Here is a 17,665-nt window from a genome sequence, read left to right on the forward strand (position 1 = left end):
TAAAATATAACTAACAGAGTACAATTCCTTCACTACAATATTATTTTCCATTGGGATGCAGTATGAGGGCATATGCAGGTGAAGAGGATATATTGTACAGTAGACAGCGATATCAACACAAACCTACAAACAGTATAATGTGAATTTAGACATACGGCACATAATATGTAGGGCAGGAAGAGCTCCGCACTTACAGCACAATGTTTTCTGAAGTCTCCTTATCTTCATAGCAGTGCGGTAGGCTGAAAACCTCACGTTGTTCAGGTCACCTGGGAATAATAAAGGAAAGATTAGAACAGCAGCATTTACTGTTGGAACTGCATCTTCAGTTCATAGTTTACAGATGGCATTATTTTATCAGCAGACAGGAGTCAGTGTTAACATATATAAAATGAAAGCTTCCAAGTTCTACTGTGACAGCTGCTGTAATTTCATGTAACTACCGTCAGTACAAAAAGCCTCATAAAATCAGATGAAAATCGAACGGATGATCATTGAGCACGTTGGTACAATAAAATTCCCGCAACCATCAGTCTGGAAGTCTCTGTTCCCATCATGTTTGATTTGTATTTTATGTTCATTCAATTATATGTTTTTAGAGGGATGAAGGAGAAGATTTAGGTATACGTTCAGATCAGTTTAAGGACTCATGCACACGTTTTGCACGTAGCTGTAATGGGGTTGCCATAGAGGTCCTTGAAGCCTATACTGTACCTGTGTATGCCTCCAAAATGTTACTAAATGTTTTTATACTTAAAAAAAAATATCATAATTATAACATATACAAAACATCTGATGTGAAGAGAGCTGAATTTCCATTACCCGACATACAGCCAATATAGTCTTGATATCCCAAAATGACACAAGAAGGGCGAGCAGAGTATATTTATAAGGTTTGATTAAGCAGTAGTGAGTTGAGGGGAGTTTTTTTTGGGCATATACACCTATCCTATTGGAATGCAACAGAATATGTTACTAAAAGTTTTTATAGTTAAAAAATATGTTGAACTTTGAACGTAGACCACAAATCTAATGTGAAAGAGTTGAAATCCATATATCCGACATCCAGCAAAAATAATCTAAATTATACTGGGTCCTAACCATCATTTTAATATAAAATTTCTTGATAGCCCAAAACTGCACAAGAAGGGTGAGAAGAGTAAAGGTTTGATTAAGCGGTTGGGTGCCCGAGGGGAGGATGTGCTAGAAGGGATACAGATATTGTTTGAGGAGGAGTGCACCAGAAGTGCCATTGGATATGTTTTGTACTTGGTATACTGGGTTATAATATTCACAGTTTAAGGATTGGTTCACACCTGTACTTGACATTCTGTTGTTCTGCACCGTCAGAGGACCAAAATAAGGGAATAACCGGAAGCACCGGTTCTGTTGCACCACGGACACCAATGACTTAACCCAATGACATAACCCAATGACTTTAATGGGTTCCGTCGGGTTCTCCGCGCTATTGTTTCCGGTATTTTTGGCCAGATCTGCAACGGAGGGCCCTAACGGAGCCTCCAACACAGGCGTAAACCAGCCCAAAAGGGTTTCTTTTTGGTTAAATAAACCTTAGTTGTTGTTTAACGATAAGTTATGGAACTTTCTAATAAACTTTTTAGTTTCAGTTGCTGAGTTTTTTGTAGATTTCTGCTTGCTGACAGTAGATAGGAAGTCTCCCGCCTAGATACAGTAATTCAGCAATTTCTCTTTTGCCTATTTGAAAGAAGAGCAGTGTATTACACTGCAACACAGCCACATTCATCTAAGTGGCATTGTACAGCAAAAATATAGTTAGGATCCACTGTATTTTACTAGCACTGAAGCCTATATATTTTAGTGATCAAAAGCAGTTCTAGTGGTTAGTGGGCAACATGTCATGGTTTAAAGTAGAGGGAAAACCTCTTGAAGTTACAAGCAATATATTATGCCTTCTAAAAAGGATAAAAAATCCAGCTAATATCGATCACGTCTAAATTCATCAATAGATTTTGTGCCTAAAAATGCCCACCCCTAGTTAAAAAGATTCTACTTACCGAGTGATTGGAAGAGTTCAGTCATTCTTGGGTGGTCCCAGCAAGTGGTCTGTGTTTGATGACTGCAAATTAAAAACAGTAAATCATTTAGTATTAGTTTTTATTTTGTCTTTTATTTTAGTTACTTTTGCATTCCAATTAGAGTATATCTAATGTGACACATGTATACAGAGATGTACTATATTTTGCTGTAAAAAATAATGATGCATTAGATATACAGCCAGGCAAACATTTGGTGCTCTACATTTTATTGTATTGGTCCCCATAATCTGTGTCAACAATTATTGTTTGCTGTGACATATTTAATCTTAAGAAAGCTCGGCACACTCTTCTGGCACCAGCTTACTTGATAAATCAAAAATGTGGGTTATAATTAAATTTGTAACATGCGTTGTAGCTTGGTTCACAAAAAGGTGAAATAGGAACAACATTTTCAGATAGAAAAATACTAAAAGTAGATTCCAAGTAGTGATGAATGAAAAATGATGTTGACATGAATTAATTACTTTTACGTTTGATCTAGAGCAAGTAAATTATTAAACCTGTAGTTACGTGAAGACTCATTTTTCTCTTTTCCAATCTGATTTAGTATTAATCAACCACATTACTGTCATACTGATGAAAAACACAGTTACAGTATTGCTCATGTACTATGCAAACCTTTCAATGTTTCTATGAACCTCAGCTGAAATGACTAAACCATTTACAGAGCCTCAGATAAAATCTCCACATAAGAGAATAGCTTTCAATAGGGTGGGTTCAAACTGAAATCATCTTTTCTCCTGGCGACGCTGTGTGATCTCTTTTTCCCTTGTACTATTTCAGTACACCCATTTCTGCCGCTAGCCACTTTGTCCGCACTACAATTGAATGACTTCCTTCCTTTTTTAAAGCAGTTGTCTCACCATCAAATATCATATTCATTGTATAGATGAAGGGTACCCAACTACTTTTAGTAAAGGCCCACTTAACTGGGTTTGCCGTAAAGTGAAGGTCCGAGCTGAACACCAACAATAAAGATGTCGTAAGCGTGTCTTCACACAATGCGACCGAGCTGCGGTAACAGCACGCGGTTTGCTGCAAAACCGCATGGCATTAAAGAGGCTCTGTCACCAGATTATAAATGCCCTGTCTCCTACATAATCTGATCGGCGCTGGAATGTAGATAACAGGAGTGGTTTTTATTTTGAAAGACGATAATTTTTGAGCAAGTTATGAGCAATTTTAGATTTAGTTTCTTAATGCCCAACTGGGTGTGTTTTTACTTTTGTATATAGAAAAAATATGTGGTTATAACCAAACCATACCTAACAAACCCAAAATTGCAATATAATATAGCACGGTGCCATTCCTGATAAAGATTATAGAAAAAAGAAAAAGAAAAAATGATCCAGAAATATAACTAGGCACTCTTGGGTTAAATAAAATTTAACATAGTATTTTATTTTTGAATCCAGACAATACCGGCAACATTTAATTTATACATGAATACAAAATTTACAATTTAAAAAGAGAATTCTCCTGGCCAGGAAAGGAAACATACAATAGAACCTTCAAAACATAGGTGATATTGCCTGATGGATATATAGCAAACTATATATGTGTAAAAGAATTTTGAAAAGATTTCAAAAAATGAAAAACCGCTGGGTCGTGTTCACACTTGCGGTTTTCAAACATATATATAATTTATATCACAAAATGGCCAGAGTTCCTATTTGGAGTAGCTGGTAATGAAATTTTTAAAGAAATTCACTTTATGTGTAAGTAACATGACTTTACTCTCAGGATAGGAAAATAGCCTCATGAATTAAAGGAGTGTGGTTAACAGCATGCTTTTTTTCTTCTCATTAATGAATCCTCAGATCCAAATCAGATTTTATGGTGATAGGAAGTCTTTTCACAGACCTTTAGGTCAATGTGTAGCTCTCATGATATTAGGCTTTGAGGCAAGACATCAACTTTTATAGGTTTTTTACCTTTACCTTCGATATCCAGCAAGTGCCGGGAAACCATGCAGGGAAGCGGTCAGCTCCGAGGTGGAAAATAGCAAATCTCCACAGAAGGAAAGTTCATTTGTGTGGCCACACATAAATTTCAAAGCCTTCAAATCTCCACCCGACAATGCAGGATTGCACGCCGGTATATCAGCTGAATAAGGGCACTCCGAGAGGAACGGACCCAACGAGACAAGATCGCACGCCGGCAACCAGGTAAGTAAAAATTCCAGAGTATGTCTCCTTCCACGTGTGATCTTCAACACTGGACAGGTATTCTCAGGGCAGGGTTTGGACGTCACTACCCGCCCCGTTAATTAGAACAGCTGACGCGTTTCATCCCTGAACGGGATTTCTTCAGAGCAGTTTGACAGGTACTGCCAAACACACCATATTTATAGTGTCCCAAATTCATTCATTGGTTCAATGATAAAAAACATAATGTTTAAAAGATGTTATAGATAATATATCTAGATCTTTCATGAGATGCCATAATGTGTTTTTACTTTTAACCAAGTGGGTGTTGTAAAGAAGTGTATGAGGCTGACCAATCAGTGACCAATCAGTGTCATACACTTCTCATTGTTCCAGCCCAGCTTCTTTCACTGCACAATCTCACTGTGCTGTGGATCATGCTGGGCTGGAACAATGAGAAGTGCATGTCACTGATTGGTCACTGATTGGTCAGCCTCATACACTTCTTTACAACACCCACTTGGTTAAAAGTAAAAACACGCCCAGTTGGCATTAAGAAACTAAATCTAAAATTGCTCATAACTTGCTCAAAAATGATCGTATTTCAAAATAAAAACCACTGCTGTTATCTACATTCCAGCGCCGATCAGATTATGTAGGATATAGGGCACTTATAATCTGGTGACAGAGCCTCTTTAACTGTGGCTTTGCTGCATCGTGTACGGGCACCCTCAGTGGTAACCATATACATCTCACAATTATAGGACGCAACCCCATGTGCCTAACATTAGTAACAACAAATTGCCCCAAATTAGTGTTATTAATATGAGACATATGGGGTTAAAACAAGGCACATGGGGTTAAAAAGAGGCACATTAGGTTCTTAATGTGAGGTAGATGGGTTACTTACTATTAGTGTGAGGCACATGGGGTTACAAGACGTATAATCCCACATGGTTTACCCCAATGTCCCAAAAGCGAGACGTACGGGCATTATGTGAAGCACATGGGGAATATGTGAGACGAATTGGGGTTATGTGAGGCAAAATGAGATTATGTGAGACAAATTGAGATTATGTAAGGCACATAGAGTTACTAAAGTAAAGCGCAATAAGTTTACTAATGTGAGGGACATTGGATTGCTAATTTGACATGAAGGTACTAAATTAGAAACCCCATGTTTCTTTTATTAGTAACATCAGGCAGGGCATCTAGACTGTGATATCAGGCAGCAGCCACACAGCCTGTACTGTGCACAGTACTGTGATGCGTTCCTGCCCTGCCTGTACCCCTCTCTCTCTTAAGAGGTTATCCAGAGGAATAAAACCATGACTATTTCTCTTATAATATGAATGTAAAGCCCTTACAATTTAGTTTCTATTAGAAAAAATGCCCTGATCACCCGAACTGAATAGCAGTCGCGTGATCCTGGAAGTTTAGTACTTTTTCAGAAAGCTGTGATGTGTCAGCGCGTCACTTATCATGCAGGAAAAACAGTTAGAAACATTGCAGATTACTTTAAAACAGCATTTCTGGACTTTTAATATGAAAATAATTTATGGGATAACTCACTTAAGCAATGTTATATACTTTCCTCCTGTTACTATCTTTCTTAGTCTCTCTTCTGTATGCCGTTAAGGCCATTGCTAGTAGTAGTCATGTTTTCTTGCTGAACTACAAAATTTCCCCGTTAATTCCCACAGGCATAAGCTTAAAATACCACTACAATATATAATAGTTACATATAATAATGGAAATTCTGTTTCTCTCTCACTCGGCATGGGGGCAATCAGGGATGTACTATGCATAAGGTATACATTGATTTGGGCAACACCCTCCGTAGACTGTAGGGAGGCCACATTTTGGCAGGTATAACATCTAGGACCTGCAGTAAAAGTGATTGGCATAGTAAGAGGAAGTTACATGTAAAATACACTGATGTACTGCTAGCTTTCTATTTGCTAAACTTGTATTTTGCTTTGTTATAAGGCAGCCTGTATGGGCCACACAATGAGTGTGGGGACCATAAGATGCTGACCCTATGGAACTATTGTAAAACTTGTATAATTATTAGGATATTATTATGAGACTGGCACTACATGAGTATTGTAAGTACTGTCTTGAAAAGATTAACAGTAGTTATTTGCGTAGGTGTGACCATATTATTCTAGGGTTCAGCTTACTTCTGAAAAACTCATGTACCCATTCCCAATGTTGGATTTCCCTATTTCCTTATATTAATATAGTAACAAGTATACATATTAGATTAACTTATCCAATACAATAGGGTATTTAAGATAAAAGATTTAATTATTCTTTACGAAGAATAATCTTTTGTGGATTTAATTTGTTCACGTATGTTAAGAAACCTATAAATACATAACTAATTGGGAACAATTTCCAAATGTTTTTTTCATTATTATAAACTAAATACCAAAAATAGAATTTCATGCCTGAACTAGTTGGATTCATCCAAGTACAAATCTATGCCAAACTAACTTGAAAAAACAAAAATCTACTGCTCCTTTGAAGTACTGAAAGCACTTGGACATTGTATATATCCTATATTTCAATGATACATGCTGGTTTTCTGTTTGATGTTTGTGAACGTATTTGTCTCTTAATATCACATTAAATCACTCTTCAAGGCAATGCTACCTTAAAATGTGTTGCTGCCTTTATATTTTTAGAAATTCTATTCTACATTTTTCCTTCAAACCTCAATATTAAAAGTCCTTTGAGGTATTACAGCAAAATGTTCATTAACCCCTTGCGTACCTTCGACGTAATAGTACGTCGCTGGCCGCTTATTCCAGCGTACCTTCGACGTACTATTACGGCGCAGGAATAAACTGTCACTATGTGAAATCACATAGTGACAGAACAGCGGCGGCAGCTGTCATTGACAGCTAACCGTCTCTGCTACCGGCCTGGGGACCAATTAGCAGTCCCCAATGCCGGCGATTGCTGTGATTGGTCAGTCTCTGAAGACTGACCAATCACAGCCGTCTGTGACGTCGTCTGCAGGAGAAAGCTCCTGTCACTTTCTCTGATCTCCTCACTTCTGTGAGATACATGAGGAGATCAGAGAAAGCGGTGTAAAAAAAAACAAAACACTTTTTATTAACCCCTTCCCGAAAATGGGCGTATAGTAACGCCCTGAGGATGAAACGGGCACAGGAGCTGTGCTCGCTCCATCCTCATCGGATGTCGGCTGTAATATACAGCCGACATCCCACTGCAACTACAGCGATCACTGTCCTCTGTAGTTTAACCCCTTAAATGCCGCTGTCAATAGCGACAGCGGCATTTAAGTGATTGATACAGAGGGAGGGGGCTCCCTATGCACCCCATTGCCCCCCCCCCCCCCCGCGAAAAATCGCGGGGTTCTGATGGTTGCAATGGCAACCAGGAAGCCTAGCAACGGCTTCCTGGTTGCCAGGTGCGGGAGCCTATTAGATCCTGCCCAAGGCAGGACGTAATAGGCTCAACTGTCAGTTGTAAAGTGACAGTTACAATACACTGCACTACATCAGTACATACAGAAGTAGTGCAGTGTATTGTGCAGGGGATCAGAAGATCAGATCTTCCAGTCCCCTAGTATGTGTAAAATAAAAAGTGAAAAAAAAGTAAAAAAAAAGTTTTAGATAAATAAATAAATACATGTTTTACGTAATAAAAACAATAATCGCCTTGTTTCCCTGACCAAGCCCTTTATAATTAGAAAAAAAATGGAAAAAAAGACAAAAACTAGACATAATAGGTATCGCCGCGTTCGTATCGGCCTGACCTAAAAAAATATCATATTATTTATCCCGCACGGTGAACACCGTAAAAAAAATACCATAAAAAACAATGGCAGAATTTCCTTTTTTGGTCACGTTTCAAAAAAATGGAATAAAAAGTGATCAAAAAGTCGCGCGTAGCCAAACATGGTACCAATAAAAACGACAGTGTGTCACGCAAAAAATGTATGTACTCCGCACAGATTACATATGCCCCCACATTATAAACTGAAACACCAGTAAAACACTAAACAAAACGACTACGAAGCAAAATCTGCGCTCCAAAAGCCAAATGGCGCTCCTTCTGGGCCTGGCAGTGTGCCCAAACAGCGGTTTATGACCACATATGGGGTATTACCGTACTCTGGAGAACCGCTTAACAATTTATGGGGAGTATGTCTCCAGTGGTACAAGCTGGGCCTAACACATTGGGCACTGAAATAGCATATATGTGGAAAATGTCAATTTTCAATCTGCAACATCCACTGTGCACTAATTTCTGCAAAACCTTTGGGGGTCAAAATGCTCACTACACTTCTAGATGAATTCCTTGAGGGGTGTAGTTTCCTAAATGGGGTCACTTCTTGGGAGTTTTCACTGTACTCGTACCTCAGCGCAATGCAACATGGCGTAAAAAACAAATTTTGTAAAATCTCCACTCCAAAAACGAAATTGCACTTTTTCCGTTTAGACCCTTGCCGTGTGTCCAAATAGCCGTTTACAACCACATAAGGGGTATTTCCGTAATCAGGAGAAATTGTGTAACACATTTTGGGGTGTCTTTTCTCCTGTATTCCTTGTGGAAATGAAAAATTCTGAGCTAAAGCTACAGGTTATTGGAAAAAAAAAATGTTTTCATTTTCACGGACCAATTCTAATAAAATCTATAAAACACCTGAGGGCTCAAAATGCTCACTACACCTCTAATTTAATTCTTTCAGGGGTATAGTCTCCAAATTGGGATCACATCTGGGGAATTTCTACTGTACTGGTACTTCAGGGACTCTGCAAATGCGACATGGCCCCCAGAAACCAATTCAGCAAAATCTGAGCTGCAAAATCCAAATGGTGCTCCGTCCCCTCTGAGCCCTGCCATGGGTCCAAACAGCAGTTTATTACCACATAATTGGGTATTTCCGTAATCAGGAGAAATTGCTTTACAAATGTTGAGGTGCTTTTTCTCCTTTATTCCTTATAAAAATTAGAAAATTCTGTGTTTTTTCAAAAAAAAAAGTCTCTTTTCATCTTCACAGACTAATTCCAATAAATTCAGCAAAAAACCTGTGGGGTCAAAATGATAACTATACCACTAGAAAAATTCCTTGAGGGGTATAGTTTCCAAAATGGGGTCACTTTTGGGGGGATTCCACTGTTTAGGTCCCTCCAGGGCGTTGCAAACGTGACACGGCACTGAAAACCATTCCAGTAAAATCAGAGCTCCAAAATCCAAATGGCGCTCCTTCCCTTCTGAGCCCTGCTGTGGGTCCAAACAGCAGTTTATTACCACATATGGGGTATTTCCGTAATCGCGAGAAATTGCTTTACAAATGTTGGGGTGCTTTCTATCCTTTATTTCTTGCAAAAATTAGAAATTTTTACGTTTTTCCAGAAAAAAAGTAGATTTTCATTTTCACAGACTAATTCCAGAAAATATAGCAAAATACCTGTGGGGTCAAAATGCTAACTATACCCCTAGATAAATTCCCTGAGGGGTGTAGTTTAAAAAATGGGGGTCACTTTTGGGGGTTTCCACTGTTTTGGCACCACAAGACGTCTTCAAACCTGACATGGTGCCTAAAATATATTCTGAAAAAAGGAGGCCCCAAAATCCAAGAGGTGCTCCTTTGCTTCTGAGGCCTGTGTTTCAGTCCATTATCACACTAGGGCCACATGTGGGATATTTCTAAAAACTGCAGAATCTGGGCAATAAATATTGAGTTGCGTTTCTCAGGTAAAACCTTCTGTGGTACAGAAGAAAATGTATTACATATGAATTTTGTAAAAAAAAAATGAAATTTGAAAATTTCAGCTCTACTTTCCTTCAATTCCTGTAAAACGCCTAAAGAGTTTAAACACTTTCTGAATGCTGTTTTGGATACTTTGAGGGGTGCAGTTTTCAAAATGGGGTGTTTTATGGGGGTTTCTAATATATAGGGCACTCAAAACCACTTCAGAACTGAACTCGTCCCTGAAAAAATCGCTTTTTGAAATTTTCTTAAAAATATGAGAAATTGCTGCTAAAGTTCTAAGCCTTGTAACGTCCTATAAAAATAAAAGGATGTTCAAAAAACGATGCAAACATAAAGTAGACATATGGGAGATGTTAATTGGTAACTATTTTGTGTGGTATTACCATCTGTTTTACAAGCAGATACATTTAAAATTGGAAAAATCATAATTTCTTCATATTTTCGCTAAATGTTGGTGTTTTTCACAAATAAGGAATGAATTTATCGACCAAATTTTTGCACTAAACTAAAGTACAATATGTCACGAGAAAACAATCTCAGAATCAATTGGATAGGTAAAAGCATTCCGGAGTTATTACCACATAAAGTGATACATGTCAGATTTGAAAAAATGGGTCTGGTCCTCAAGGCCAAAATGAGCTGGGTACTCAAGGGGTTAATTCCTCAAAATGACTTTATTCTGAAGTCTAGTCACTGAAATGGCACTTGCGAAATGTTCTGGGCATAGTTAACATTCATACACATGTACTGGAGTAAAAATATTCCTCTTTTGATTAAATGAGATGTAGTGAAGTTCAAAGCATAAAATAAGTCATAAAAAAAGACACTATGAAACATAACTAAACAATTCACAATTGGAATTTGTCTTAATAAAGTAGTGGCACAATTTGGACTTTGCAGGGCAGGATCATGTCTATGGGTTCAAATAGTGAGTTTGCTGTGTACAAGGGCACACCGTACAAAAACAGATCACATGCAACTGCTAGAGGACAAATAAAAAGAGGAGATCCAGCTCAGGATGGTTCCAACATTTTTTGCTATGAATTATGTGAACATTAACAGAGCTCCCCTCCACGAATACAGTAATGTTGGCAAACACGTAAGAAAGGAATTGTTACACATCGGTGTGGCCGCCCGAGCAGCTGCAGCTCTAGCCAACAGCTGTCTCTGGTTGCTGGGCAGCTGAATACTTCCTCTTCTGCTCCTATCTTCTAATCTGCTTGGCCAGTATCGTCGGCTTCCCAGGGCAACCGGCGCTCTTGTATGACGTCTGTCCTTGCGGCCTACTTAAAGGGGACTCCAGCCTCCACTCCTCACCTACAGATCAAGGTGCATTTATGCCTAGCTATTGTTTCTAACTGTTCCTGACTCCTGTTCCTGACCTCGACCTTGTTCCTAGACTACGCTCCTGTCTATCTCTTTGGAATTGTCTTCTTGTATTGACTACTGGTTCTGACTCCTGACTATGATTCTGTCTAATCCTCCGGCTTCTTTTAAGGACCGTGACCTGGGAATCTGACTGGTAAAGTCTATACTTCTTTGCAGAGGTTATGGTGAAGAATGGCGAGTTTTCTTAAAACTTCCGCATGCCAGTCTAGTCAACTCCATACTGATTGTGGCTTAGATGATCCACTTCTTTGGTGGGAAATGTAGCAGTAACAGGTTTATATTGCCCTTCAAAATGGGAAGGGGCTGGGAGGGTACAAGCTCTGGACCATCTGATCTTAGGATGAAGAGGTATGAAGGCATAAATCAACAAGGGGATATTTAGTACAAGCTAAGGCTACGTTCACATCCGCGTCGGAGGCTCCGGCAGGTTTTGCCAGAGTTTACCGGAGACAATAGCGCAGCATGCTGCACTATTGTTTCCAGTGAAATCACGGACACCCCGACGGGAAGCAGAACAACGGAACACACCAACGCAGGTGTGAACCCAGCCTAAAGAAATGCAGATCAAACACTACTTCCTGTAGAAGTGTTATGTGACAGGTGGCAGTGCAGACCTTGGTGAGTTGAAGAAATTACATGTGAATAGATAAGCAACTTCCAGGTAACTAAATACAGGCAAGCATGAAAGCATGTAGGAGATAACTTACTGAGGTTGGTCGGCACTATTATGTGGGTTCAGAGTTTTCATGTTTCTGACTCCTTTTATTGGCAATGTAATTGGCTTTAATGGGGGAACTGTGGCTGACTCTTACCAGGTGACTGAACAATATTACTGGCTTTTGAGGAGCATCTGAGAGGCCCTATGACTGCAGGTTTTGGGGGCTCTATAGGTGGATATTATGACTGACTCTATTATAGTAATATTACTGCTGTCTAACACTGTTACTAGGACATTGTGCATGGTTATAATCTGACGGCACGATGGTTGATTATATTAATGTGACACACACAGACACACACATATATAGGGCTTGTTTGCATGACTGTGTTGTGGTCCATGTGCTCTCCATATACACTTTGTCAAAACAGAAAATCTTGGCAGAGGGAACTGCCAGAAGGAATCATAGTCTAAATTGCGCACTACATTTGTAGTAAACTATGTTTAAAGTCTGACCCTGGACACTGGTGGTAGGTGGACTGAAGGCAGTCAGGGATGCACCATCCTTAAACCCTAACTGTAAGGATAATATAAGAGAGAGAACAAAAAACACGTCGCCAAATGGTGCAGGTCACAAACAATGAGGAGCAGAATGACAAAGAGTGAGATGATTACTGCTCACCTATTGAAGCTGTGCAACCGCAGGCACAACACAGGTTTAAGCAAGAAAAATAGGTATGATGGGGCTGCAGCTGGGTTCAAAGGCCTTTCCACTTGGAAGGGAACCGCTGTTTTAAGATATGAAATATATGGAAAAATGTAGACCCATGGAATAGCACTGCTACCATCAAGAACATACCAGGTAAGTGAACGTAACAGCTTTATTCGGAAAGCAATGGGCTACGCATTTCGATGCTGGACAAGCGTCTTTGTCAGGCCAGGTCAGGCATAATGCCCCCATACAGTATAATGCCCCATAGCTGCCCCTATACAGTATAATGCCCCATAGATGAGCCCATAAAGAATAATGCCCCCGCAGCTGCGTCAAACAGTATAATGCCCCTATAGATTCTGGGATAGTATAATGCCCCCACAGCTGCACCATACAGTATAATGTCCCCTTAGCTGAAACCATACACTATAATGCCCCGTAGATGCCCCATACAGTATAATGCCCCTTTAGCTGCCGCCACAGTATAATGAACCCTTAGCTGCCCCCATACAGTATAATGCACCATAGCTGCCCCCATACAGTATGATGCCCCAAAGCTGCCCCATACAGTATAATGCACCCTTAGCTGCCCCTAGTGCCAGTGCCCACATAAGTGCCAGTGTCCACTTAGATAGACACAGTGCCCATATAGATAGTGCCACACACAGTTCCCATGTATATAACACCAGTGTCCAATGTAGAAAGGGCCATACACCCCTTGAAGATAGTGCCATCCCCATTGTAGATAGCACTATCCCCCTGTAGATAGTGCCATTGGACCTCTCTCTAGGACCGGAGTCCCCAGCCAGAGCATCGGCATCACTGTGGCCGGGGATTCCGCTCCAGGAGGAGCCCCTGACATCACTGTCCATATATGGACAGTGACATTAGAGGTTCCCTCTAGGAGCGGAATCCCTGGCCAGAACGTCAGCAATGCTTTCGCTGCTTCTGTCTTCTCTGATGACTTGTACACAGCGCTAAACGAACGCTGTGTATAGGAATAGAGGCAGCGGCTGATGGAGGGCTGATGAGAGGGCTGATTTCCCCTGTAACTGGGGCTGCAGTGCAGCCCCAGTTACAGTGGGAAAACATGGTGTAAAAGAAAGAAAAAATATATATAAAGTTCCCCAAAGGTCTTTTTTGACCTTTGAGGGACAGACCATAGTAACATGGTAATAAAAAAATAGTAAAGTCAAGTGCAAAAAAAAATTAATAAGAAACTCACATAAAATACCCACGGCAAAAAAAAAACGTCGCCCCCCCCCCCCAATCATTGTTGTAACGCTAGCCCGGACCCAAATACCCTAATATAGACATGTAATATATTAAAATTTACGGTAGACAATGACGATCACAAATAAAAGGTCTATTTTAGGGTAAAACTATGTTATTACTAATAAAAAATAGCTGAAACGTAAGAAAAGCTTATTTTTTTACTATTATTTTCAAACTTTATGAATAAAAATTTAAAAATAGCAAAAAGGATGTGTATAAAAACGATAAAAAAAGAAACATGCATTGTCTACGGAAAAAACGTCGCAAAAATCACGTCGTTAGCCCAACAAATAAAAAAGTTATAGCCATTTAACTAACACGTGCTAAAAAGGGCTAAACGGTGTCTGGTCCTGAAGGCTCAAAATAGCCCGGTCCTGAACTGGTTAAACAATAGTTTAGTCAGACTTATGAAATAAATACTGTTGGTGACAAAATATACTTTTTTACTGAATAAATGTGGCCATATACAGCCAATCAGGCTGAGATTGTTTTGCGATGATATCAAGCTAGAAGATCAGAAGTATTTATCACAGGAGGGAGATGTTTCACTGACAGTATTAACAAGACATATTTCCATACAGGGCCATCTTAAAGGCTATATACACATTTAAAAATTTTACATTTTAATAAAACAATGTTTTAGGTGATTTTAAGTAACTTTGCAATTGACTTTAATTCATTTTATTTTACTTTTTAAGTACAGCTTCTATGCATCATGTATACAAAAAAGCTGTATCTTTGTGTCAAAGCCAATTCCGCCTGAAAGCTGGTCCTACATGTCTTTGGCCCACAGGATCCAACTAATAACTTAGGTGTGATCGTTATTAGCGGTATCCTGTGTGTAAGAGACAGATAGGACTCCCAGGACCCACTCTCAGCTCAGCTGACCTGACGGAATCGGCTTTGTTGGCAAGATACAGCTTCTATGTATACAGGATACATAGAAGCTGTATTGTAACAAATTAATATTTTTTTTTAAATAAAGTAAAAACCAATGCAATATAGTAGGGCCCCTTAATTACAAGTAGACAACTTATACGCAAACAAAAGGGACCGAAAAAGCCCAAAAATAGAAAATCTTTCTTAGATATCTGTTAAAAACAATACATAATAATACAAAAACTGTTAAAAGAGGATCATATACAGAGAGATATACAGTTAGGGTAAGATGGAAAAATACCCAGTGGTATACAGAACAACCACCTACAGTCCACCACTAAATCACTATAGAGCCCACACAGTAAATAAAGGGATTATAACAGTTATATCAATAAAAAGTACTGAATACAATGTACAGGTATGAAGACACGCTCCCACAATGAGAGGTACGAAGATGGTTATATAAAAAAAAAATCTTACTCTAACAGTTTTTGTTTTACTATGTATTGTATTTAACAGATATTTAATAAAAGATTTTCTATTTTGCTATTTTTCGCTCCCTTTTGTTTGCATATAGGTTGTCTAGTTTCGTATGTGTTCCATGATAGAATTAAGGAATCCATAATGGTTATCCACATGGGATGTACAATCCATAATTGTTTTCTTAAGGCGAAGCACACCTGGATATGAGGATCCGCTCCTGCAAGCGTTGATAAATACATAAAATACATCAAATGTATTTGATAGTTGCAAGGTGTTCAGTAGAGATATGACTAAATCCAACAGCAGAAAATGCAGAAGAAATAAGAAATAGTCTATGTTTCTTCATAGGACACTAGAAAACCTTAAAAAAAACTAAAACGACAATCATTTCTTGCCAACAAAGATGCCGTTATGTGATCAATATTGATGGAGACAGATGAGAAGAACAGATTCCCTCACCTTTGAAGAAATTGTTTTTATTCCATTATGATTCTGGCAGCCTTTCACGTGTTGCATATAACACAAGTAATTCTTTTGTCAAACCCTCAAACAAAATCAATTTGGTCTTTTATTAAAGTTCCCAATTAACATAATTTATGATGAGGTTATATAAGAAAGGGAAGAATTTCATGACATCTAGCCATCACTGGCAGGAAGGCTGCATTCTCTGAATTCAATACGTGAGCATCTTTTTACATAACTCCAGAGTGACAGAGTCCGATTCACCAGAACATTATCGGACTGCTTAAAGTTCAGATATTAAGCAAAGACAATCATTCATGGCGATGGTTGAAAATGTTGTAACAAATAAATCTGCACGTTTTAGACAATGCACATAACCTGAACACTCTCCCACATAAAGAAGAGAAAATCAATAGAAGGCAGTAAGTCATGTATTTTTATGAGTTCATAGGGAAGATAAAATAACATGCTAAAGTTATTAAATCCCAGCAAACAATATCATAGACTATAAACTATGTTTAAGGAACCAGGGCCAGCCTTACCAATGTACGAGCTGTATGGATGCACAGGGTGCATCATGTGTCTCTACAGAAAGGGGCACCACTGGCCCTGATAGCTTGGTCCCCAAAAACCTGTACTCCAGAAAACCTATGGAAAGGCCAGTTTTTGGGCACCTTCACCTCATTTACATTAGCATCATGGCTTCCAATCTTAATGGAGCCATAACAGCTATGATGAATCTATTTTCAAACAGATCCCACCTAATAATGTCGGATCACATTGACTTATAATGTGGTCTGTCAAATGGCCATTTTCCTTTTTACAGCAAAAATAGCGCAAAATGCTTTTCTGAAAGTTATGTGAACAGAGCCTTACAGCAATGTTATTTGGGTACTGTTTGGTGATGGAAATCAGGTACTGTATGGTTTGTTTATGTGTAATCTGTATAAGAGTATTATTTTGCCACCATAAGGTATAAAGGAAGGGAAGGAGTCAAGAGAAGGTACCGCACAGTGTACCATTCAAGCCGAGGCCAGCCCTTTAAGGAACAATGTGTGACAGTAGTTACCAAAGACCAATTTTGCAAATCGTGGTGAAAACGCATGTGATTTTCTGTGGGGTTTTCGGCAGCGCAGCAAAAAAGTTCTGGCAAAACCGCACAGCGTGAATACTCCCGTAAAATCCAGAAAAGTACCAGAACCTGAACATTGTGCTCTACAGCTCCCCCTGCAATCAGATTTTTTAGTGTCACAATATATAAACAGTTCAGCATGACTACTCATAAGACAGTTCAGGAACAAAATCTAGAATTATTTCTATACAAGCTACTTTGCAGAATGGAAGAAAACTTGATCATCTCATCTGTTTCATATTTTAATCAAATCAGAGCTAAATATGCTGCATAAAATATGTGACTTCCAGTAAACTGCAGCATGTTGGAATGATTTTGCTGTTTCCTTTTTTTCAAAACAGTCAAATTAAATAATTTTTTGAAATTGTTATTTTCATTACCATATCAAGGTAATCCATTCGCAAGAATAAAACGAGAGTACAAATCAACATGCAATCTGTTAATTATGCAATGCATATTTATTAGTTTTGTTAGCTTGTAAATGGCAATCTCCAAAAGTTAGGAAATTTGTGAGTTTTCTTACATCTCCATGTGAAGAAGCTCATACATGGCATATTTCAACAGATACTGCTTTTCACGTATATTATTTCATTTTCTAATAGGATTCAAAAGTGGATAATGTAATTTTACCTTTTTTATGATATCAGGACAGAGAATACAGGAGATTTGACAATTGAAATGGCTGTTACCTAGAG

The 17,665-nt window shown here is 38.8% G+C and overlaps 1 protein-coding gene across 4 annotated transcripts in view; it reads right to left on the minus strand.

Annotated features, from left to right (window-relative positions):
* UTRN (utrophin) overlaps positions 1–17,665 on the minus strand; it is a 603,028-nt gene that overhangs the window by 96,001 nt on the left and 489,362 nt on the right. For all 4 annotated transcript variants that reach the window (XM_075862837.1, XM_075862834.1, XM_075862835.1 and 1 more), the window contains 2 exons: positions 2,037–2,098; positions 195–269 (listed from right to left, as the gene is read on the minus strand). In XM_075862837.1, coding sequence (XP_075718952.1) covers positions 195–269; positions 2,037–2,098 — 137 coding nt within the window. The remainder of the gene's footprint in view (positions 1–194; positions 270–2,036; positions 2,099–17,665) is intronic.

Source organism: Rhinoderma darwinii, chromosome 4, assembly GCF_050947455.1.
Source record: "Rhinoderma darwinii isolate aRhiDar2 chromosome 4, aRhiDar2.hap1, whole genome shotgun sequence".
In the NCBI taxonomy this organism is placed as follows: domain Eukaryota; kingdom Metazoa; phylum Chordata; class Amphibia; order Anura; family Rhinodermatidae; genus Rhinoderma; species Rhinoderma darwinii.